At 46.1% G+C, this 26,201-nt stretch overlaps 2 protein-coding genes across 4 annotated transcripts in view; one reads left to right on the forward strand and one right to left on the reverse strand.

The window, feature by feature from the left end:
- Positions 1-26,201, reverse strand: part of LOC139765685 (uncharacterized) — a 130,879-nt gene that overhangs the window by 22,462 nt on the left and 82,216 nt on the right. The gene's annotated exons all lie outside the window — the stretch shown is intronic.
- The window catches only part of LOC139765668 (uncharacterized), a 31,551-nt gene continuing 5,682 nt past the window's right edge, over positions 333-26,201 (forward strand). The window contains exons 1-2 of one of the 3 annotated variants that reach the window (XM_071693410.1): positions 333-1,150; positions 1,513-1,640. In XM_071693410.1, coding sequence (XP_071549511.1) covers positions 1,573-1,640 — 68 coding nt within the window. In that variant the 5' untranslated portion in view covers positions 333-1,150; positions 1,513-1,572. The other 2 variants (XM_071693402.1, XM_071693421.1) reach the window with 2 other exon arrangements.

Consider the following 26,201-nt stretch of genomic DNA (forward strand, 5'->3'; position numbering starts at 1 on the left):
GCAGACAACCCTGTGTTGTACATTTCATCAGCACACATAACGCAGGCATTAGATCAATAAGAGTTTGGTACTGTGTACTTATATCATTACATTGACAAAGGACTATTTATGGAATATATCCATGACAGCCCCCAGTACCCCTTTCTGAGGAAAGGTCTTGTCACTGCCTATGGCCTTCTAGTAGAGAGAGGTTCCTGTAGCCCAAAGTTACCTCCAGAATCTGGAGGGGGAAATGATGAGCTACTCTGCAATGGGCGTTTCTTCCGACGACACTCTGCTCCTGGTGATGATCTCAAAGCCTCGCCAAAACTTGACTTTTCACTCGGGTTACAACCCCGTGCAGGCGGAGTCCGGTAACGCCCGGCGAAAGACTGATATAGATCTGCATGTCATCTGGCTTATCCGGCTCTCTGTCGCTTTCATACACCGTCAAGTGAGCAATTCTTCGGGGATCGACAGGAAAAAGGAGAATGTTTTTTACTGAAGCGTCACTTCTTTAAGCTTTACGCGTCGGACGTATGACTGCATCAATTCCCAACCGTCAAGAAGCTCAGACAGGACATAAAAGCAGGAACTTCTTTGATAATGCACGAAGAGACACTTGTGTCTACATTGTCGAGAGATTAGACACGGCGGCCTGTGATAAGGGTTTGGCTGCGAGGCGAACGTTGCGAGTTGCAGTGGATGTGAGAACTAGGCTGTGGTTAGCTCCCTTGAGGGGGAACAAAGTGGCTAAGGCTGTGGTTAGCTCCCTTGAGGGGGAACAAAGTGGTTAGGGCTGTGGTTAACTCCCTTGAGGGGGAACAAAGTGGCTAAGGCTGTGGTTAATTCCCTTGAAGGGGAACAAAGTGGCTAAGGCTGTGGTTAGCTCCCTTGAGGGGGAACAAAGTGGCTAAGGCTGTGGTTAACTCCCTTGAGGGGGAACAAAGTGGTTTAGCTGTGGTTAATTCCCTTGAGGGGGAACAAAGTGGCTAGGCTTTGTGAACTCCCTCGGCGAACAAAGTGGAAGACCTCCATCAACTATGAGCTCCGAGGAATTCAAAACTGCCTTATATATATCTTCTCAGATGAAGCTAACTCGCGTGGGTGGGGAACCAACCGAAAAATCTACATCAGCTTTGACCATCTGAATATCCTAGCTGCATAATACGTAAGTACATCACATGCTCAAGGCACGATTGGAAGCTTGTTCAAAGATCTTGTTATTATATTCAGATTAGGTAATTACGTTGTTACTGTCTGTTGTACGATTCAGATGTCTAAGTAAAGACAGAAACGAGTGATCATATATATATATATATATATATATATATATATATATATATATATATATATATATATATATATATATATATAAGTTTGTACAATATGGCTAGGCTTTTACAATCACTGTTCGATGCCTATATGACAGATCCTGTTTATCATTATCATTTCTTGTATATTACAAACCCAGTTGTCATCCTATGTGTAACTTGTATACAATAATACATTACTACTCTCTTCTGGCAACAGCCTCATCTTGGGAATATACACGCTCCTCCCGCTCGCCCGGACCCCACGACCCACACGGCCATGTTCGCTAGGTGGCGGAAGGTCGCTCCCAAGAAGCGCTTACACGCCTCCCTACCAGCTTCTACTTCGTGAGTATTCGAGGCGCAGTTCTAGTCTTACTTCACTTGGGTCATGCCATACCGAACCTGAAGTCATGGTGTTCGTTGCGGATGAGGAATGGGTCTAAATAACACCAATATGGAATAAAGGAAGGCATAAGATTCAATATCGTTAAGCTAAACCAGCGCGATCAACGAACTGATTAGAAAGAGGAGAGAGAAGAAGCATAGACTCGCTGATTTAGCGAGGAACGCTTAGTAACCAGTGGTAATGGACACGTTGTATATCTTAGAGCGCTTAGCGTATTTTTTTTTCTTTTTTACTAAACTGGGTGTTGGGTTGAATCATCTATACTGCGCAATGTCACAGTAAAAAGATTAATATATATTTTGTACAGACGTCAAGTTCATTATGAGACCAATTTTGAACAGGAATAAATTCGTGATACCTGACAACATAAAACAGATGACTGTAAAAAAGAAAGTAATAAGGGAAATTTTGTTCGATGAAATAATTAATAAGCTTTTGCAGTTAAAGATATATAAAAAAAAAAAAAAAAATCGTTAAAATAAACGCGTTAGTGTTCTACGTAGGCTGTGAAACATCAGACGCACTGGTCCATCATTGGTCACTTGCACTGAAACAATGAAGCACACACACACACACACACACACACACACACACACACACACACACACACACAGACACACACACACACACAGACACACACACACACATTTACTTTTCCCTTTGAGGGACTAAAATGGTTAGAATAATTGTAAAACCATATAAATCATCGTTTATTATTGGTTAAGTCTGGTATATACTGAATAGATCAAGGAGAGCAGATGGGGAGGAGGGGACGCCCCCCCATCAAACCCCCATCCCTCCCTCATACGCGAAGGGGAGGGGTAGGGGAGGAGGGGGAGGCTTCCGAACGAGAAGCCATCCCAGGTACGCATACAGGATCCCAACACCGGGAGGAAATATGGGATAATTACTGGGATAATAGGTAACTGCAATACTTACGCAGCATTCCCGATTTCTTGAAAGAAAAAAAAAAACTTTGCCTTCTTTATGATGTGGAGTTACCAGGAGAGAATGAAGAAGTGTGATTACGCCCAGATTGTTTACATCACAAGAGCATTTTGAAATTGGATAACACACAAGTAGTGTAGTTTGGAAAGCTTAAATTGCGTTTTCTTTTTTTTTTTTCGCTGTTGAATTAGTTCCGGTTACTGTCTCCTTATCCTGCGATGCTTTACAAGGCCTGGAGTGGAGATAGAGGGGGATTATAATGTTCAGTGTGAGAAAGAGAACGAGTATTGAGCTCAGGAGGGGAAGAACGGTGAGCCGAAGTAAGGAGAGAGTGGAGTCAGACTTGTGTTAGTGACTGAAGGAGGATCACTGATGGAGAGAAGAAGAAAAAGAAGAGAGAGAGAGAGAGAGAGAGAGAGAGAGAGAGAGAGAGAGAGAGAGAGAGAGAGAGAGAGAGAGAGAGAGAGAGAGAGAGAGAGAGAGAGAGAGAGAGAGAGAGAACGTCAGACGTTTAGACTCATCTGATGTTTCTTTTCAGGGAAAATATCAAGTTCTGATACGCAATAACGAGCTGGAAACATGTACTTGACACAAAAAAAATACTGTCGTTAACAAGAGAAATGCTGAGACATTTTTTTCCCTTTTTTTTTAGTTTTTCGTCACCGTCTTCTCCACGCAGCTGATACCGAGTCGGTGAAATATAAAGAAGAAACTCACGAGGTAAATAAAGAGAACGATCATGCTAGATCTAAGGACATGACTCACGTCCCTCGGGTTCAGTAATCCTGATTATCATACAGGGGGGGAGGGAGGGAATCCCTGAGCCTTTTGTGTGAGGCACGATGCTTACCAAATGGAGCCTCTTGGCGCGAGAAGTTTCACGCGCAGGTTCAAGACATAGCGCCTCTCTTTTTCTAAATATGAATATTCTATATCCAAGTTTAATACTAGTATTCGCAAGTCTGTGTACAGTCAGACAAACTTCAAGATGGACGCTTCTCGTCAAACGCGTGCCCAGTCGTGGGACGCGACCGTGACTGACGTTGCGACGTGGCAACAGAGGGACTGGTATGAACACTGGGCAGTTAGTGTCTTTAGACTTCTCGTGAGCGTGGCGTTTCTACCCGGTGAGTACGACGACGGTACGACGCTTGAGGTCGACGGCGCGACGCTTGCGGACGACGGCGCGACGCTTGCGGACGACGGCACGACGCTTGAGATCGACGGCGCGACGCTTAAGGTCGACGGCGCGACGCTTGAGATCGACGGTGCGACGCTTGCGGACGACGGCGCGCTTGAGAACGACGATGCGACGCTTGAGGTCGACGGCTCGACGCTTGAGGTCGACGGCGCAACGCTTGAGGTCGACGGCGCAACGCTTGAGGTCGACGGCGCGACGCTTGAGGTCGACGGCGCAACGCTTGAGGTCGACGGCGCGACGCTTGTGGTCGACGGCGCGACGCCGCTTGCAGACGACGGCGCGACGCTTGAGGTCGACGGTGCGACGCTTGAGGTCGACGGCGCGACGCTTGAGGTCGACGGCGCAACGCTTGAGGACGACGGCGCGACGCTTGTAGTACGACGGCGCGACGCTTGTATACGACGGCGCGACATTTGCAGACGACGGAGCGACGCTTGGCCTCCGACGTGTTTCCTCAGAGCTCGGGGCCGTCATGCTCAGGAGCAAGGGACCTCCTCCTCCCTCGTGAGAGTATTAGTAATTCTTCTAACGCAGAGATGAGCTGGGAGATGGTTTCATGATGAACGTCACTTGACGAGATGTTCCTCATGGCTGCAGCAGTCCTTTACAATGACAACACAGGATAGTGTGGATGGTGGTGGTCTGTCAGACGCGCGGAGTGACACCAACCCACGCGGCCAACCTCGGGATTGAGGGCACAAACCTCTCAAACACGTTGATTGTCGCGAACTTCACCATTGTGGTGCAAAGGGCGCCGCCCAACACACAGGGAATAATAGGGTTATACCGCCACCAGGTATTCCAGGAGGTGGGGCTGCAGGGGCTGCTGCTGGAATGAATTTTGCCTTTCCAGTGACGGTCTTATTCCTGGACCATCATGATACGCCCCAGAAGTACTGCTGGAAGTTCCAGTGAAGAAGTTTCCTTCACCATTCTTTGCATCCTTGCGACACACATGTATTGGTCCGAATCACAATGGCCTCCAACCACTTCGCTGGCGGACTAATTCAGAAGACTTCGATTACTGTGATAACGTCTAGAAATGAGTTTATAACCTGATGATGAATAGAAAGGTTGTGGTCTGTATCTTCATAAAACCTCTCGCGGTTCTCGACCCCCCACTCATGCACACGTCCCAACCGAGGGACGAATAATAATTCTTGAGACATTAAACCCTGAAGACATATTCCCTTCAGCGTAACAATACGGGAGTAGGTCAACAACACGGGAGTAGGTCAACAATACGGGAGTAGGTCAACAACACGGGAGTAGGTCAACAATACGGGAGTAGGTCAACAATACGGGAGTAGGGCAACAATACGGGAGTAGGTCAACAATACGGGAGTAGGTCAACAACACGGGAGTAGGTCAATAATACGGGAGTAGGTCAACAACACGGGAGTAGGTCAACAATACGGGAGTAGGTCAACAATACGGGAGTAGGTCAACAACACGGGAGTAGGTCAACAACACGGGAGTAGGTCAACAACACGGGAGTAGGTCAACAATACGGGAGTAGGTCAACAATACGGGAGTGAGTAAACCTAAGAATGAAGCGTCCTACAATACAGCTTGAGTCTCTCTGACTCTCTGAAGTCCTCTAGAAATACAACCTTAGAGCGTTACTTATGAACGTCGATGGACTGGCTGTGTATTGGATGATGGACTGGGTGTGGACTGCACGGACTGGCTGTGGACTGGATGGACCGGCTGTGGACTGCATGGACTGGCTGTGTACTGCACGGACTGGCTGTGGATTGGATGGACCGGCTGTGGACTGCACGGACTGGCTGTGGATTGGATGGACTGGCTGTGTACTGGATGATGGACTGGGTGTGGACTGCACGGACTGGCTGTGGACTGGATGGACCGGCTGTGGACTGCATGGACTGGCTATGTACTGCACGGACTGGGTGTGGATTGGATGGACCGGCTGTGGACTGCACGGACTGGCTGTGGATTGGATGGACTGGCTGTGGACTGCATGGACTGGCTGTGGACTGCACGGACTGGCTGTGGACTGCATGAACTTGCTGTGGACTGCATGGACTGGCTGTGGACTGCATGAACTTGCTGTGGACTGCACGGACTGGCTGTGGACTGACGGTGGACTGGTGCGTCGTAGCTGGCGTGACTCACCACTGCCACTCTCGTCTCATTTAGCTCCCACAATGAAGAGGATGAAACTAATATTAATTCTTGGCCTTGCTGGCGCCCATCCTAGTGTGGTGGTGGTGGTGAGGGTGGAGGGTGTTGGGGTATAGGACGACCTCCTGCCGGAGAGGACGTGGCTGTGTTGAGGCGCCACAGGTGTCCCAAAGGGGGACACCTGCCAAAGGGGGACACCTGCCAAAGGGGGACACCTGCCAAAGGGGGACAGCTGCCAAAGGGAGGGAGGAGGGACGCATGGGTGGGAGGAAGACGGGTGTATATCTTGGTGGAGAAGGCCGGTGTGGTGCCGCCGCAGCGCGCTTCCGAGGCGTGAGCTCCCCTACCTGACCCTGACCCGGGGAATGCTACCTCGGGAACGCCGAGGAAGGAACGGCCGTCGCGGGAAAGGAGGCGGGGGTGGAGGAAGCAGGCAGACAGACAGACAGACAGACAAGAGGGAGAGAAATCCAAACATGACAGGCGCGACAGAGTGTGCGTGTGCGTGTGTGTGTGTGTGGGAGGGAGGTCTTCTCTCCAGGGGGGAAGGGGGGAACCTCTGCATGTTGTGGATAACGAGGAGGAGTGAGTACCATCTCTCTCCCTCTGAATAAAGGAACGCTTCCCCCCTCTCACGGACGACGTGCCTTGCTGTGATTACGGGCACTGATGAATATGAGAGAGAGAGAGAGAGAGAGAGAGAGAGAGAGAGAGAGAGAGAGAGAGAGAGAGAGAGAGAGAGAGAGAGAGAGAGAGAAAGGCTTTCCAAGGCCCGATATGCCTGATCCCTTGCCTGAATGGCCTCAGACCACGAGCGGTTGAGCCATGGGCTGGGATGAAGAGGTCGCCTTGCAAGGAGAGGGAAGGGATCGATGCTTCCATTCCCACAAGAAGAACAACTTTTGCTATGCGTCTGGCGGAGACACACAGACAGAAGCATCGCCACATAAAGAGACGGTAATTTACGGGGACAGACAGAAGCATCGCCACATAGAGAGACGGTAATTCACGGGGACAGACAGAAGCATCGCCACATAAAGAGACGGTAATTTACGGGGACAGACAGAAGCATCGCCACATAAAGAGACAGTAACTGACCAAAGAAAAGTTAGACGAGAAGTTACGTAAAGTCATCCAAGGCAGCTTTGTTGATCAGGCGAATATATTTTACGATAAATAAAAAAAATACGATAAATCTTCACTCTCCTTCATTTTGAAAATTGACGTTACATTAGCATGCATACAGTCCACTGGCACCTTCCCGCTTTGTTAAACATTTGCTGAAAAGTGTGGTGATCGGGGATGCTGTCTTGCTGGCTTACTTAATCACGTCATTCCTTAATTACTGACTTATCAGTTCACTTAATTACTTACTTATCAGTTCACTTAATTACTTACTTATCGGTTCACTTAATTAGATTCAATTTGTCTAGACATGTAATTACTTCATAGCATTTGATATTCCGTATTCATGATTCTTTTCCATTTTCGGGGGGCCCCGCCCCGCGCGCCCGCCCCCCCAAAGGGGTACCCCGTCGACCAACACCCACCCCCCCTCCCCCGGGGGGCATTTACCCAGACTAAGGGGAACACGTGACCTGGCACCACCCCCTTCCCCCAGGTCAATGTACCAGGACCCTGTGAACACGTGACCTGGTACCACCACCTCCCTCCCTCCCTGGGGCCACGTGACATGGTACCCCCATCCCCCCTAGGGCCATGTACCAGGACCCTGGGGGTACACGTGACCTGGTGTACCCCCCCTCCCTTCCCCTAGGTCAATGAAGTCGATGTACCAGGATCCTGTGGACACGTGACCTGGTACCCCCATTCCGCCCCCCCCGTGGGGCCATGTACCAGGAGGACCCTGTGGACACGTGACCTGGTACCCCCATCCCCCATAGGGCCAAGTACCAGGACCGTATGGACACGTGACCTGGTACCCCCATCCCCCCTAGGGCCAAGTACCAGGAGGACCCTGTGGACACGTGACCTGGTACCACCCCCCCCACAACCCTCCAGGTCCAATGGGAGACAGAGGGAGAGGAAACTCACACACGTAACTCTGGGCACACAGGAGGGAGGAATGAGTACCACAGCCTCAGGTCAGGCGCAGGGTACCGCGGGAGGTTGTCACCTTGCTCCCTCCACCATCTCGCCCCACTCGGCTCAACTGGTCAAAAAAAAGAAAAGAAAGAAAAAAAAAACATAAGAGGAAACTAGGGTATCTGTTATCCTTGGAGGCAGCGGCCTCCTCCCTCCTCCTACTCCTCCCTCCTCCTCCTCCTCCTCCTCCTCCTCCTCGAGATAGAGGGGACATTAAGGTCGGTGATATAGCAGATTAGATAAGCACAACGTGTGGGCAACGTGAGGCGATATCGTTCACGCTAAACGTACGAAAGCTTAAAGAAAAAAAAAACCGTACGCAAGGTTTAAAAAACCCTACGAAAGGTTAAAAAACCGTACGAAAGGTTAAAAACTCGTATGAAAGGTTAAAAACCCGTGCGAAAGGTGAGAAAACCGTAAGAAAGGTTAAAAACCGTACGAAAGGTTAAAAACTCGTATGAAAGGTTAAAAACTCGTATGAAAGGTTAAAAACCGTACGCAAGGTTAAAAAAAAAACCGTACGAAAGGTTAAAAAACCATACGAAAGGTTAAAAACTCGTATGAAACCCGTGCGAAAGGTGAGAAAACCGTAAGAAAGGTTAGGTATGTATATTTGCGTGTGTGGATGTGTATGTATATACATGTGTGTGGGTTGGTCCTTTCTTTCGTCTGTTTCCTTGTGCGACCTCGCCAACGCGGGAGACTGCGACAAAGCAAAATAAATAAATAAGTAATAATAATAATAATAATAATAATAATAATAATAATAATAATGATAATAATGATAATAATAATAATGATATTTTCAAATACGTGTCCATCAGGTAGACGGGTAAAGGGACTCGTGTGATCCCAGTTTAGACCTTCTCATTGTGTTCGCGTCTCTGACCCCACCCGGCAACTTGGACTTTTCATAGCATACTATCCCGCTCCTCATACCTTTGTTTCGTGATCTATTTCTACACTGAACCTGTGCACTATCCCGCTCGCAATATCAGTGTATATTTTCAAATTGAACCTGTACACTACCCAGCTCCCAATACCTTTGTTTATCTATTTCTAAACTGAACCTGTACACTATCCTCCTCCCAGTATAGGTGTTTATCTACGTCTACATGGAACCTGTACACTACCCTGCTCCTAAGACCTTTGTTTATCTATTTCTTCATTGAACCTGTACACTACCCCGCTCCTAAGACCTTTGTTTATCTATTTTTAAACTGAACCTGTGCACTATCCTCCTCCCAATACCGTTGTTTATCTATTCTTAAACTGGACCTGTTCTCTCCAGGGTTTGATATATATATATAAACATTCCATCTACATCCGCCTCACTTATCTACATTATGTATATGTAAACCTCATGTCAAATTATCCTTCACTTTGTGCCAGCTGGAGAGAGGAAAGTTGCTGTTGATCTGTCCTCCCCGCGGGCAAGCTGGCCGGTACGAACGAACGATCAATTCTGTCATCATCTTTCCTCTGTGTAGCCTCGAGGGGCATCTATCATCCTTCCTGTATTGTGGTAAACCAAAACTATACCTCGTCATAGGGCTGAAGCCTAGCCAAATGCCAAGTACAACCTGAATATTCCTCTTACGAATGAGTTCAGTACGACATCTGGTTTTTGTTCCCAACACAGGTGCCTTGTCCCTACCTCCTTAGTAGTGAACACTGTCCCTCAATCTTTCCTTTGCCCTGATGTAGGTGGGTAGGAAATGGTTGGCTGGCTGCTCATCGACGTCAAGCCACACACACACACACCTACCTGTTGATTTAATCTTGAACACCACCTTCAGGTGTTGAGGATAATCCCAGACCAAGTCCAGCCTCACTGTGGACGTGGCCCATGGGCACGTGTGATAAATGTATGGAATAAAGACATTATAGACAGAGACAATAACTAGAGACAATGAAACTAACTTGATTCAATATTGTTCATCTCATGTAACGTAGATTGAGCGTGGCTTAATCATCTAAATCTATATGAACAGAATGTACGCAAATTTGTTTAGATACGTAGATTCAGCATGACTTGATTATGCAAATCTATATGAACAGAATGTACATAAATGTGTTTAGATACGTAGATTCAGCATGACTTAATTATGTAAATACATATGAGCACAATGTACGTAAGTCTGTTTAGACATCAAGAAAGAAAAAGAGAAAGAGTAATTATTAAGATCCGAGGTTTTCATACATCCATGTTCTATTTACCCCCCCTCCTCACCTCACCTCTTCTTCACCACACTCTTTCGCCCAGGAATCCGCTGACCAACCCATCCCGAATTCTCGCAACTCTCGAAAAACCCGTCCGGACCTCCAGCCAACAATTACGAGATATTTATAGCCGGACCTCGAACAGCCGCCTCGTTTGTACCCTAGACTTCCACCAACGGTAAAGTCTTCACGAGACGCCGGCGCTGAACACGGCCGTGGCATGATCCTCTTCTTCCACGAAGGTCGTTCAGTCGTCGAGCTAACGCGGAGGGAAATCGTCTTGTCATCGGTGCGGTCGCCTTCATCTCTCCCTACATCCTCTTGGGGCTCTGAAGTGCTGGTAATATAGCCGTGGGTGCGTTCTACTCGGCTAGTGTGCCGGCAGAAGGACCGGTTCACCTCTAAGGTCGCTACTAACTGGCTCTCTCTCACACACGACCAGGGTACGTGGCAAGCCCACGAGGTTCCACCAGTCTGTGTTCTCCAACAACAACAATATGTCTTCATATGCTGGACTATATACGCAGAGGGAGAAATGTATATATATATATATATATATATATATATATATATATATATATATATATATATATATGTCTATGTATGTATATGTATACATAAGTTGAAATGTATAAGTATGTATATGTGTGTGTGTGTGTGCGTTTATGTATAGGCATGTATATGTGGGTGGGTTGGGCCATTCTTTCGTTTGTTTCCTTGCGCTACCTCGCTCACGCGGGAGACGGCAAGAAAGTATAATAACTAAATATCTAACATACTTAATCGCCTATTCCCGCGTCAGCGAAGTAGCGCCAGGAAACAGATGAAGAATGGCCCATCCACCCATATACACATATATATATTCACAAGCACCCATACACGCACATATACATACATGTACATATCAACATATACACATATAAATACATATACAAACACAGACATTTATCATTTATCTATTTTGCTATGTCGCTGTCTCCCGCGTTAGCGAGGTAGCGATACACAGACATATACATGTATATACGTGTGTATGTATTCATAGTTGCTTGCCTTCATTCATTCTGGCGCTACCCCGCCCCACAGGAAACAGCAAAGCTACCCCCGTGCTTCAGCGAGACAGCGCCAGGTAAACCAGACCATATCGGCAGCACACATGCAATAGGATTCTAAATGACCCGAGGCCGTGTTTCCTCCTCCACCCCACTTCTTGTTCGACCTCATCAATCCGTACCAAGAGGGCGGGAGAGCCCGAGTTGCGAATTACGATCAATATATACGATGAGCTTTACGTCGCCCGGCAGAGAACGACTCCGCGTGAAGATTATATGTCATCCTCCCGACAGAGAACGACTCTGCGTGAAGACTATATGTCATCCTCCCGACAGAGAACGACTCTGCGTGAAGACTATATGTCATCCTCCCGACAGAGAACGACTCTGCGTGAAGACTATATGTCATCCTCCCGACAGAGAACGACTCTGCGTGAAGACTATATGTCATCCTCGATGTGACACCTAGTGGAACACGAGCTTTCTTTTTCTTTACAGCTGTTTTGATCAAGTTAACGACCGCTTACGATGAAGGAGACACACCCTATCTTGTCTCACTGTGTCAGAGAGATGTTCTTATTTTTCTTCTTCTTCTTCTTTGCTTTTTGCAGATAATACCAACGAAGCCATCGCCGTTTTACTCGGTAAAAGTAGGTCGTCCGTGGAGGCTCGCTCGCTAGCTCAATCGCCCTCGTGTTAAACGGGTACTTGCATGTCCCGGAAGCGTCAGACGCCGAGGCTGAGAGAGAGAGAGAGAGAGAGAGAGACGGGCGCGGTTGGGTTGGATTCCACCACCCCCACACACAACTATGATCACACACACACACACACACACACACACACACACACACCCCTCCCTCCAAAGTCATGTCGGTCGCGTCGGAGACGAGTCACTGCGGCGGTAATCACGCGCGCAAAACTTCGGTTCCCGGAGCAAGCACGTGCAACGCAGCCGGGGGGGGGGGGGGGGGGGGGGGGAAGACATGGAACGCTCGACGAGTCGGCACGCGACGTGTGCTTGAACGCTGTGGTACAGGTATCTCGCCTGCTAGTCATCTACGTGTTTGCTGGGACGTTTACGCGCCAGCATGTGCTGCCAGCGAACTGACGTCTTCGGCGCTGAAGAATGATGTTAAGTTTCCTTGATGACAAACACGTGCTAAATCTTCAGTTCAATTACCTCTGATCCGCATTTTTACACACATAATCTTGGATAACTATATCTTCATTCTTTCGCACAAGTTCAAAGCTTCCCGCTTTAGCGATGTAGCGCCAGGAACAGACGAAGAAAAAAGGCCTCGCTCGTTCGCATCTGTTCCCTAGCTGTCATGTGTAACGCATCGAGACCACAGCTCCATACCCTTAACCAGGCCCCACAGACCTTTGCGTAGTTTCTCCCAGATCCTTCGCATGCCCAGGTTCACTCCAGTGACAGCACGTCGATCCCTGTATACCACAACGCTCCAAATCTCTTTATCCCCGTGCACTCACTCCTTTGACCCTCCTGCATGTTCAGGTCCCGATGGCTCAAAAATCTATTTCACCACATCTTTTCATCTCCAGTTTGGTCTCCCACTCCTTCCATTTCTGACTCTGTCAATCTTTCCTCAATCATCCTCTCCATATGTCTAAACCATTTCAACACACCCTCTTCTGCCCTCTCAACCACACTCTTCCTAATGACTCACCTCTTATCATTACCTACTCGATCAAACCACCTCACATCACATTTTGTCCTCAAGACCTTTCATTTCCAACACATCCACCCTCACTCACACATCCTCACCTATAAGCCCCACATCCATACGACATCGCTAGTGTTCATCGTATGCGAACAGTTGATGGCATTCTAAAGTCAGGTGAAAAAAAATAATGCATCGGCTCCTTGCTTGCAACACTCGATGGAAAGAGTTAGTTGTTCAAGTGTTCTGGGATGCGCTGAGCCTCACATGTAGAGGAATGTTAAGATGTGTTTCATCACGTCTCGTGGTCACCTGAAGCCTTCCCATATCTGTAATCATTTGAGTGTCTGACTATTATGGGTCACGTCCTCTCTCTCTCTCTCCCTCCCTCCCTCTCTCTCTCTCTCTCTCTCTCTCTCTCTCTCTCTCTCTCTCTCTCTCTCTCTCTCTCTCTCTGACGTTGGTTGGTGGCGCAGCAAGCCAGCTCGAGCACCACCGGCAGTGGCTGTGAAGTTCCCTCTTCCCCTCTGCCCCAAGGACAGTTTGCTGTGTTTCCTTCCTTGCCTCGTGTGCTGCGTTCTCTCTCTCTCTCTCTCTCTCTCTCTCTCTCTCTCTCTCTCTCTCTCTCTCTCTCTCTCTCTCTCTCTCTCTCTCTATCTATCTATCTATCTATCTATCTTACTGTGGACGGACTGTGCTCATTATCCCCTCACAAGGTGTTGGAATAGAAACCAAGAAAGCTCGGAGTTTCTTCACTTCTCATCACACTTACTATATTTGGCATCTTTTGGGGAGAAGTGTTACGTGCTACCAGTGCTCGATAAGTGATGAACATGGTCATAGAACTTACAGAATAGAGAGAAGCCACCTATGTGTTGGACCTACGACGGAATTTTCCTATTAGAAAAAAAGAAAGAAAAAAAAAAAAAAGCTCACCACGGGGGGGGGGGGGATATACGGAATTAAGCACAACGAGTCGTGTGCGTTTAGCGGATGCCCAGCGTTATGTGTTAGATAGATAGATAGATAGAGAGATAGATATATAGATAGAGATAGATATATAGATAGATAGAGAGATACATAGATAGATAGATAGATAGATAGAGAGAGAGAGAGAGAGAGAGAGAGAGAGAGAGAGAGAGAGAGAGAGAGAGAGAGAGTGTGTGTGTGTGTGTGTGTGTGTGTGTGTGTGTGTGTGTGTGTGTGTGTGTGTGTGTGTGTGTGTGAACGCAGCACATGAGGCAGGAAGGAAACACAGCAACCTGTCCTTGGGGCAGAGGGGAAGAGGGAACTTCACAGCCACTGCAGGTGGTGCTCGAGCTGGCTCGCTGCGCCACCAACCAACGTCAGAGAGAGAGAGAGAGAGAGAGAGAGAGAGAGAGAGAGAGGGGGGGGGGGGGGCAAGCAGGCTAATGTCCCACTTCCTTCAAGCAGACAAGAGGCATTGTGTTATTCCCGGAATTTTCACGTCTATCATCTCTAGGTAACGTCCTGACGTGGTGGTGGTGGGGGGACACACACACACACACACACACACACACACACACACACACACACACGGGCGCGCGACCTTCATCCTCTCTAACACTCACCCACTGTACACGTCCTCCAGCCTCACTCTCAGGACCAAACAGCGACACATCCCCGTACGTCCAGGGAGATTTCAACGTACTAGATTCCCATGTAATAATATCATCTGCGTGGTGACATGCTTCAAACCGAGAGCGAGGAAACTTGACTTCGGTGTTCTGCTTGGGAAGAACGAGGGCGGGAATACGCGTCACTGAGGAAAACCCAAGTTTCGGGAGGTACTGTATCATGTTACTGTAGGCCGTCCACCAAACGTTGCCCTTGTGTTCAGGAAACATCCCTTGGGCAGGAGGAAGTGTGTGTGTGTGTGGGGGGGGGCGCTGAGGCTTGGGGCCGGGGCTAGGGTGTTGGGCGGAGGAGGAGGAGTAAGTAGGAGGAAGCGGCAGGGGGACTCAATACGTAACAAGGCTGAGCAAGTCGGTCTCCCCACATGACTCACTGTGACGCACTCCCTTCCCAGTAAGGTATCACACTGCTGGATTTAGTTAAATGCCTGTGAGACTGTGACAGACGTGGTCATCTACCCCAGGTCAAATCAATATAACAAAGTTCTTAATTCATTAAGGTCATGTTGGTGAGGGTTAGCAGACTGGCTTATGTTACCACATCGTCCCACGGGGTCGTGTCGATTTCTACCAGTACGATCAAGCAATAACACGGTCCACATCGGTAGACTTAGTCCACACATATGTGCAAGATGATCCATATAGACAGACTAAATTCTTCGCAGGGAAGAAAAAAAAAAGACTTACGGATATTTCGTTTCATTTTTCTTTTTTTTTTTTTAGCGGCTGGTTTAGTATGAAGTCTGGGCACCTCACCTAACCAGGAAAGTAAAATCTTCCAGGAGATCATGGTTTAGTATGAAGTCTGGGCACCTCACCTAACCAGGAAAGTAAAATCTTCCAGGAGATCATGGTTTAGTATGACGTCTGGGCACCTCACCTAACTAGGAAAGTAAAATCTTCCATGAGATCATGGTTTAGTATGACGTCTGGGCACCTCACCTAACTAGGAAAGTAAAATCTTCCAGGAGATCATGGTTTAGTATGAAGTCTGGGCACCTCACCTAACCAGGAAAGTAAAATCTTCCATGAGATCATGGTTTAGTATGACGTCTGGGCACCTCACCTAACTAGGAAAGTAAAATCTTCCATGAGATCATGGTTTAGTATGACGTCTGGGCACCTCACCTAACCAGGAAAGTAAAATCTTCCAGGAGATCATAGAGGGTTATCCGAGGGAGGAGGGAGGAGAAAATGACTCGTAACTGGAAATACACGTCAGTCATTCTTTCTTGTATGACGATACTGTTGGGCTGTGTCATACGGCCGCTTCGAACACCATCATTACTGTTTCCCGTGAAGGCGAGGAACACTGCGTGAATCATGCGTTCGTGAAGATAATTCGTGAATCATGCGTTTGTGAAGATAATTCGTGAATCATGCGTTTGTGAAGATAATTCGTGAATCATGTGTTTGTGAAGATAATTCGTGAATCATGCGTTTGTGAAGATAATTCGTGAATCATGCGTTTGTGAAGATAATTCGTGAATCATGCGTTTGTGAAGATAATTCTTGAATCATGCGTTCGTGAAGATAATTCGTGAATCATGCGTTTGTGAAGATAATTCGTGAATCATGCGTTTGTGAAGATAATTCGTGAATCATGCGTTCGTGAAGATAATTCGTGAATCATGCGTTTGTGAAGATAATTCGTGAATCATGCGTTTGTGAAGATAATTCGTGAATCATGCGTTTGTGAAGATAATTCGTGAATCATGCGTTTGTGAAGATAATTCGTGAATCATGCGTTTGTGAAGATAATTCGTGAATCATGCGTTTGTGAAGATAATTCGTGAATCATGCGTTCGTGAAGATAACTCGTGAATCATGCGTTCGTGAAGATAACTCGTGAATCATGCGTTCGTGAAGATAATTCGTGAATCATGCGTTTGTGAAGATAATTCGTGAATCATGCGTTTGTGAAGATAATTCGTGAATCATGCGTTTGTGAAGATAATTCGTGAATCATGCGTTCGTGAAGATAATTCGTGAATCATGTGTTTGTGAAGATAATTCGTGAATCATGCGTTTGTGAAGATAATTCGTGAATCATGCGTTTGTGAAGATAATTCGTGAATCATGCGTTTGTGAAGATAATTCGTGAATCATGCGTTTGTGAAGATAACTCGTGAATCATGCGTTTGTGAAGATAATTCGTGAATCATGCGTTTGTGAAGATAACTCGTGAATCGTGTGTTTGATATAATTTCTATTCTCTAATAATATACCAACATACAAACGTAAACAAATGGATCTGCGAATAAAAGCAAAGGAGACTCACATGCTGGAGAACCTGTTGCACAGAGGGACACAGTCGGCCATATATGCAGTGAGAGGGGCGATGCACTGCAGCGAGAGCGTGTATGGTGGCGGTCGGATGATCTTGAACACCTGGTGTTCCAGTTTCAACTGGTGGTCATAACTCACGATGACGGCCCGAGTGATCGTGGCAGTCGACTGCCTTTCAAGCCCAAATAACCAACCAGTCAACCAACCAACCTCTCTGATGACCGATCAACCAACCAACCTCTCTGGTGACCGATCAACCAACCAACCTCTCTGATGACCGATCAACCAACCAACCTCTCTGATGACCGGTCAACCAACCAAGCTCTCTGATGACCGATCAACCAACCAACCTCTCTGATGAACCAGAGAAGTAGTCACTGATTACTATCACCTCACCTAGGCAGACAAGCCATCTTTCACCTGCTTCCTTGTACTTCCCTTTCTAATCTTCCACATTCATTTGATCATCGTTTTTCCTTGACCTCCACCAGTTCGCGTCCTGGGACCACGAGGGCAACAAGTGGATGACAGCGGCTTGAGGCAGCGTTACATAAAACACAAGTACAAATAAGATGGCACGGTAAAAAGGCATTCGTGTATACCCACAGGCAGGTAATACGCAACAGAGGCAGCAACACTTATGTACACAGAGACAGACGCACCAACAACAAAACAGGCACAAGTATGTATATATGTGCCACACAAATACACAGTTACAACCTGTAGCAAACATACTTACACAAGGGGAGACATAAGCATTGTACACAAAGAGGCAGGAAGGGCAAAGAGATATTCTGAGATAGTCACGCACAAAACAGAAAGCAAATGATATATATACACCATGAACCAGAGAGAGAGAGAGAGAGAGAGAGAGAGAGAGAGAGAGAGAGAGAGAGAGAGAGGCAACATTCCTGCTTGAATTCCTGTGAGGAGTGCCAGGCAACTTGGCACCGTGGCCCCAGCGCTAGGCTGTGCCAGGCGGCGGGGTCGCAGCGCGGCTCCCGCGCCACGCATGTGGTGTCGCGCCGCAGGTTTGTTGCATAACGCTCCTCTCCGTGCGCCCTCCTGCCTTCATCAGCCAACTCTCGTGTCATATTCCGACACCAGGTCTTCCTCCACTCTCCCAACAACAAAATCATTCTCGTGCGAGGATACATCGGCATCCATAGGCGAAAAGGTCTCTCTCTCTCTCTCTCTCTCTCTCTCTCTCTCTCTCTCTCTCTCTCTCTCTCTCTCTCTCTCTCGCCTGTCGAGCCGAAGAGCCTAACCTTATCAATCAAACGAGTGTGATAGGCGCAACAAGCACGTCCGGACCTCGGTACAGTTACATGGCTTATTAACTGTGTGGTCCCAGCAGGCAGGGCAGCCCACCCTCACCCCCCTGGCTGTGCGAGAGAGCCAGACACTCGTGTCCATGTGTTTCCAGCCCAGCCCAGCCCCAGCCCAGCCCAGGGACGGACAGCAACCTTGATACAGCTGGTCATAGTAGTTGGCTGGGCTCGGCGAAATCATGCCGCTTCCTAATCTGAGCGAAAGCCACACGGAAAACAGGTCATTGTTTACGTAAATGTATCTATTTTCAAACGCGTCTTCGTCATAGACACGATAAGGTTAGCTCCACTCACTTACACCGAGTGTTATCGTGCAAGCAGAACGCGAGAAGCAATGAATGGAATCCCCATGTCTTATGAATGAGCCGAGCGATGCGTGAAAAAGACAAAGCGAGCGAAGTACAGCGGCAACTGGAGGCCCCGGGAGGAGAGGACCCCACGAGCGAGCGCGGCGGCCATGAGGCAGTGTTGCAGCGGACGGTGGCCGAGCAGCGTCTTAATCAAGCCTCTCTTGTTGGGCAGGGGGTCTTGCCTCCACCCAACCCCGTCCCACATAGTGCACTAGTGCTTGCCAAACAACGAAGGTACTGTTCCACGGAACGGATTATAAAAAAAAAAAAAAGGAATATTTATATATTCATATCAGAAAGAACAGGCACAACAAAATGGTATTTGTGAAAGTCCATGTGGTATGCTGGGTACTGGGCATTGAGACGCATATGAGAAAGAGAAATTTTCCTTCGTGGCTGTAAAAAAAAAAAAAATTTTTCCCTGTAGCCTAAAAACTGGTCATCGCGAAACAGTCTAGCAGCAAAAACCGCATTTACATATGTATAGAGACGGATTCCAAATATTTTCGTTATAATGAGGTAAGAGTTTGTATCGCAAGTTAATACTAACATCACTTTAATGCTAAGTAAATTATGGGCCACAATTATTAGCCGGACGCTTCTATTATTAACTCCAAATATCTATCGAGCTTTTAAGTAAATATACCAGAGTAGCTAACTGAATGATGTTAGGCATAGCAAGGTTAATGGTTCATTAGCATTTAATCTATATATATATATATATATATATATATATATATATATATATATATATATATATATATATATATATATATAATTTAAAAATCTTATGCTTAGAAATACATCTCAGCACTAATTCTTGGTGACGGTAAAGTAGTTTGCGGCTTCGGGATGCAGTGTATGGTATGTGGTTATGCTTAAGTAATGCTTTCTAACCAAGGGCATGATTACAATTGTCTGGTCAACCTCATGAAACGTCAGTGGTGGAGTCGACCAGATAGAACGTGAAACTTATCATAATGAATTAGCGGACTATGGAGAAATGAAGACCTCCTGGCCGTGCAAAGCTAATGTATTCAGACAGTTCTATAGATGCTGACTCAGTAATAAAAAAAAAAAAAATGGTGTAGATATTAATGTAATCAGATCGTATTTCAGTGCCGTTAATCAACTAAAACCACAATATCATCTGGTGTACTGTAACATTAGATCGTGAGGCAGGTATATCAAGTGTAAGACAGCTTACAGTCAGTGCTCTAAACAAGATATGCTCTAGATAAGGAGTTACTGATAAAATAGATTTCACAATCGCATAAAAATCATGCTTAGATATAACGTTTTCTATTATGACTTTCTCAAAGAAAATTAGAATACAGGAGTAACTACGTCAATCTACACCATGCACCCCGTTTCGAGAGATTTCTTCGTGAATAAAATGACACAAGTCTTCCATAAAGAGTATTGGAGAGAGATATATGCATAAGAGAAAGATCGGATCGTACCCAGCGGAACAAACGTCACACACCACAGGGCTGGGAAACGGCAGACTGCCTACGTCAAGGACATCTGGTCCAGAATAAACTGTTACATGGTCTAATTTCTAGAGTGAAAAAAAAAAATATATATATCTAATCTTATCTCATACATATTGAGCAAAAATAACCAAGCGAGTTTTGGTTGAGTTGAGAGTTAATTTTACTCCGTAAGTGTTTACATCTAGGTGGCGCATGGGTTGAAAAATACACGACAGTTGTCCTTTTATGATGTGGTGCCGTGTGGAAAACTCAAGGTGCAGTATCTGCTGCGTATCAACATAGGACACAGTGTATATATATATATATATATATATATATATATATATATATATATATATATATATATATATATATATATATCATACTATTCGCCATTTCCCGCGTTAGCGAGGTAACATTAAGAACAGAGGACTGAGCCTTTGAGAGAATATCCTCACTTGGCCCTCTCCTCTGTTCCTTCTTTAAGAAAACTAAATACGAGAGGGGAGGATTTCCAGCTCCCCGCTCCCTTCCCTTTTAGTCGCCTTCTACATTCGTCGTGGACAATCGCATGTTTACCAAATGGCGTCCTAGCTACGTCTCTTCGTTGTATATCGACTGACAGTTATATTTCTCTCTTGTGTCTCCCCTGATGATGTGATTATTACACGAAAGTGCACCTGGGAACTTATCGTGTTTCATTTTCCTGTGGACTCTTAGGAATGTGTGTGTGTGTGTGTGTGTGTGTGTGTGTGTGTGTGTGTGTGTGTGTGTGTGTGTGTGTGTGTAGCTTTGAGGCAGAGTCCCAATCCGGAAATAATGGGGTCCTTGGAAGTAAGAAGTCCTTGTTGACATGACTGCACTCCTTTCCGTCCATTGACTTCGAATGCAGCCTAGTCAAAGTGACTTCTAGCTCACGGTGTAGCCGCCACACGAAGGTGAAGTCCAGTAACACACACACACACACACACACACACTAACCCATGAATTTCTGTTCTCCTCCACCAACACGAACAGCCTCGTTAGGACCCAGTGCTTTGTTGCTGTCTAAATTCATTTGTATTCATTTTTGCTGTGCGATACAACACTGTCATCTACTACTACGACTACTTCTACTACTACTACTACTACTACTGCTGCTACTATTTCTACTGTTAATACTACTACTGTTACTACTACTACTACAGCTGTTACTACTACTAGTAATATTTGTACTATTAATACTACTACTGCTACTACTACAATTACTTCTACTGTTTAATAATACTACTACTGCTACGCTACTACTATTACACCTACTAGTTTATTTACATAATCTATATACAACGATATGAGTTTAACTTTAGTCATAACATATACTGTGTTGCAATGCTAAAACTATATTGCAATCTCACCAATAATGATACTAATATTCGAAATCATCATAAAAAATGGTATTGAAATATCAAACAACGGTTGGTCACCTGTGAAGTGGCATTATTGAAAAAGAAAATAAGAATAAAGGCAATATATATTTTTCTCCCCCTTCGTCCGCTCTGATTGGTTAACTCACCATGACGTCATTTCGGCGAAAGGTGATAAGCGGTTCGCCAAAAACCACGTCACTGGTGATCCATTTTCTTTTTCTTTTTATTGGCTTGATCCGTGACGTAAGTCCTGAATGTGCATGACTCTAACCCCACTCCCTGGCGAGGGGATTACCAGGAGAGTAGAAAAGGCAAGTGGGTTAAAAGTAGTTTACCTCTTAACGTAACGTAACGTAACGCAATCTTACCTAACATAAACAAATTTTTTAACTGGAAATGAAAAGAAAACGGAAAATCATTGTTGACACTGGAATTGTCGGCCATCAACAGTCCGTAATTACTTTAAGGTCAGGCATTCGGTTTCATACATACAAGTGATAATAATAATAATAATAATAATAATAATAATAATAATAATAATAATAATAATAAGAATAATCATTATAATAATAATAATAATAATAATAATAATAATAATAATCATTATAATAATAATAATAATAATAATAATAATAATAATAATAATAATAATAATAATAATAATAATAATAAAGTTTTGACAGCACTTGCTCACAAAAATTTATGGTGATTTTGATATTGATATTGATGATCAGAAAAAGCTAAGGTTATTGTTCCATATGATCAATATCATCAGGATCAATATCACGATAACTCGCGTTATCATCAGCGTTATCATTCATTCTCTTATCATCAAGTATTATCGTAATCGTCTGCGCTCGTTACGGGTCTGTGGTCCTGGTTTAACGGGTATGGGTAGGTCTCCGTGACCCATTCAGATGTGCGGTCCGTCTCGAATACGTGACCATAATGTCTCCTCCTCCTCCTCCTCCTCCTCCATGAACTTATCTTTCCAGCCTTTTTGGCCAATATTGTACTTCGAACCCCGTCTGATGTGTCACCTGTCTTTCACTCCCCCGTTCTAAATAGACACTGTAGCTGCCTCTCCCCACAACTGGATTTGATTACACGTCTTCTTCCTCCTTTTTTTTTTATTTATATATATACACCTTGGGTGACTGAACACTCCCTCACCCTCTGACGCGCGCCTCTTCCTGCCACCTATACACTTCCTCCCATCGCTTCCTACGGTTCTGTGAGCCTCCTCTCCCGGGACGCCACAGCAAGTCGTCATTGAACGTCACTAGTCTTCTATCCAATCATCATTATGGCCTTCGCGAGGGGTGGAGGGTGATTCCACCTCCTCCACCCCGCTGGCATCACTTCTCCAAACATGATGTTATCTCTGGTCGTCTTCCGTGAGAGACTCCTGGGAATCCTATGTTGCTGCTGTCCTTGATGTAAATATCGAGAGCTTGCGCCATGGTGCGGCATCGGGGTGTGATCGCCTCGTTTTCTCTATTTCCGTTTTCCACCTTCGCGTGCTTTTCTCGTGTCTCGCTCCCTCCCTGGTCGTTGGGCTGTCCCGAATATTGTCGATGGATCATCTACCACTCCTCCTTAGCCTACCATCGTCTGTTTCCCCTCAGGGTTCTCTCTTGTCTCCCACGCTGTTCCCTCTTTCTATCAAAGATGTCCCATCATTTCACAGGTTAACCAAATGCACTCAAACGCCCCACCTTCTCTCCCTCGGTCCGCATCTCGGTTCGCCACAAGTGCCCTTGTGAATTCGACCATGACTAGATTTTTTCCCCCGGTGGCTCAGTGGCAAGATATGTTTTAGCGATCTAGGGACGCATTTCCTCCTATTTCCCTGCCTGAAACCTCCCCGTAATCTCTCGATCTTCCTTAATGGTTGTGTGATTACACTCACTCAGCACAGTGTACATGCTTGGTTATCACCGTTACTTTAGTAACTCTAAATAGCTAAGTCTGCCTTTAAAGAAATCGAGAGTCCTGTTCAGATGACGAAGACTCTCCTCTTCTAAAAACCTGTGTTCTGGTCTGGCACACATCACCACAAGATGCATTTGTCCTTGTGCTAATACGCTGCTCTCACAGCTTGGGGAGGTTATGATTTGACATGCCCACACGACAGTGTCCAGTCCAAAGCCATTAGCTAAATTGCGTAATACTCGTCACGCCACTGCGTCCCATGATGACTTCACTGTGTGTGTGTGTGTGTGTGCTCGTTGGTAACCCAAGGGTGGGCCGTCGTGGCGTTTGTTTCTTTTCCATCACCGCTAAACTTTTGCAACGGTTCACTTTCCTTGTCTCTTTCCTAACAAGTATGACCTTTAAATGGCAGGGTGTAGCCCCCCTCCCCCCTCTCTCTCTCTCTCTCTCTCTCTCTCTCTCTCTCTCTCTCTCTCGATCATTTAGCTTTTCTCACTTCTTCCCTCAATTCCCTGTTTTTTTTTTTTCGTACGTTTATGTTTTATTTTAGTGCCAGACTTCTATAAAACTTTCGTCCCTGACCGAAAACTTCAACAGTGAAACATTAGAAATTATGATAGTTATAAGTAATTATACTGTGTGTGTGTGTGTATATATATATATATATATATATATATATATATATATATATATATATATATATATATATATATATATATATATATATATTGTGTTGCCGGACTCCGTTTTCTTGTGGTTACGCCACAAGTGACTTCCGGCGAGGCTGTATCAGTGGGGTAGTCCCGTCGACAAACTTCACACTCTAGAGGAGTCAATCCTCTCTCCCTGTTACTGATTGTAGCGCAGCCTTGAAGCCGCATGAATCCCGGGAGAAGTCCTGGGGTCAGAGAGAGAGAGAGAGAGAGAGAGAGAGAGAGAGAGAGAGAGAGAGAGAGAGAGAGAGAGAGAGAGAGAGAGAGAGAGAGAGAGAGAGAAATTCTCAAAGCAGTACTTCTCGAATGAGGCAATACGCTCTTTTATTCCCCGTGTCCAAACTATTCCACAACAAAAGTGGACCAGATCCGAGCACGCTCAAGTTGAAACATTATCAAGACAAGATAAGAGAAGGTAAGATGTCTTTATTGTCAAATTGCATACATGATACAAAATGAAATTCCTTAGCGGCTAGAGGCGCAATTCAAGGTTGAAAAAAAGTATAAGAATTATGTAACAAAAAATTATATAACATCACATAAAAGTACGGCACAAAGTATCACATAAAGAATCACATACTGCCCTCAGAAGCTTATACCACAGGGGGAGCTACAGCGACTGTCATACCACAGGGGAGCTACAGCGACTGTCATACCAAAGGGGAGCTACAGCGACTGTCATACCACAGGGGAGCTACAGCGACTGTCATACCACAGGGGAGCTACAGCGACTGTCATACCACAGGGGAGCTACAGCGACTGTATCATACCACAGGGGAGCTACAGCGACAGTCATACCACAGGGGGAGCTACAGCGACTGTCATACCACAGGGGGGCTACAGCGACTGTCATACCACAGGGGAGCTACAGCGTGTCATACCACATGGACTACAGCACGTCACCACAGGGAGGTAACAGCGACGTCATACACAGCGGAACCACGGACTGTCAACCACAGGGAGTACAGCGACTTTCATACCACGACAGCATTATACAGGGGAGCTACAGCGACTGTCATACCACAGGGGGAGCTACAGCGACTGTCATACCACAGGGGAGCTACAGCGACTGTCATACCACAGGGGAGCTACAGCGACTGTCATACCACAGGGGGAGCTACAGCGACTGTATCATACCACAGGGGGAGCTACAGCGACTGTCATACCACAGGGGGAGCTACAGCGACTGTCATACCACAGGGGAGCTACAGCGACTGTCATACCACAGGGGGAGCTACAGCGACTGTCATACCACAGGGGGAGCTACAGCGACTGTGTCATACCACAGGGGGAGCTACAGCGACTGTCATACCACAGGGGAGCTACAGCGACTGTCATATGTGTGTATATACCCGTAGTATGTACACATACGTGACTCCTCCTACTCCCATCTAGCGCAAATGTGACAACCCTGCCCTCCACATCGCATTCCACTGAACACTCCACTGACCTGCTCTACCCTTCCTCTCTTCACCCCCAAGGACAAGAGGAACGCACGCTTCCAGCCGGAACCACGGCCTTGCAGGCCACCAGGGAGTCGTCGTTTCCAACAGACCCGACAGACCATTGGGTCTTAACGGGGCTCTTCGTGAGAGTTGAAAAGAACAGAAACTTGTGAATGATCATGTTAGAAGTAGAAATACTTTTATTTTCTTAAGGAAAATCCAAACGTATCGCGTAGCTAAGGAGGTGCAAGTATTGTCAGTCATAGACGTGAAGCGAAATATCTGGAAAGTGTATTTTTACACTTAACTTTGGTATATCGCTTTCATGTACCGTGTAGCTTTGGTATATCGCTTTCATGTACCGTGTAGCTTTGGTATATCGCTTTCATGTACCGTGTAGCTTTGGTATATCGCTTTCATGTACCGTGTAGCTTTGGTATATCGCTTTCATGTACCGTGTAGCTTTGGTATATCGCTTTCATGTACCGTGTAGCTTTGGTATATCGCTTTCATGTACCGTGTAGCTTTGGTATATCTCTTTCAT

This window comes from Panulirus ornatus, chromosome 4 (genome assembly GCF_036320965.1).
Source record: "Panulirus ornatus isolate Po-2019 chromosome 4, ASM3632096v1, whole genome shotgun sequence".
NCBI classification, from domain to species: Eukaryota; Metazoa; Arthropoda; class Malacostraca; order Decapoda; family Palinuridae; genus Panulirus; species Panulirus ornatus.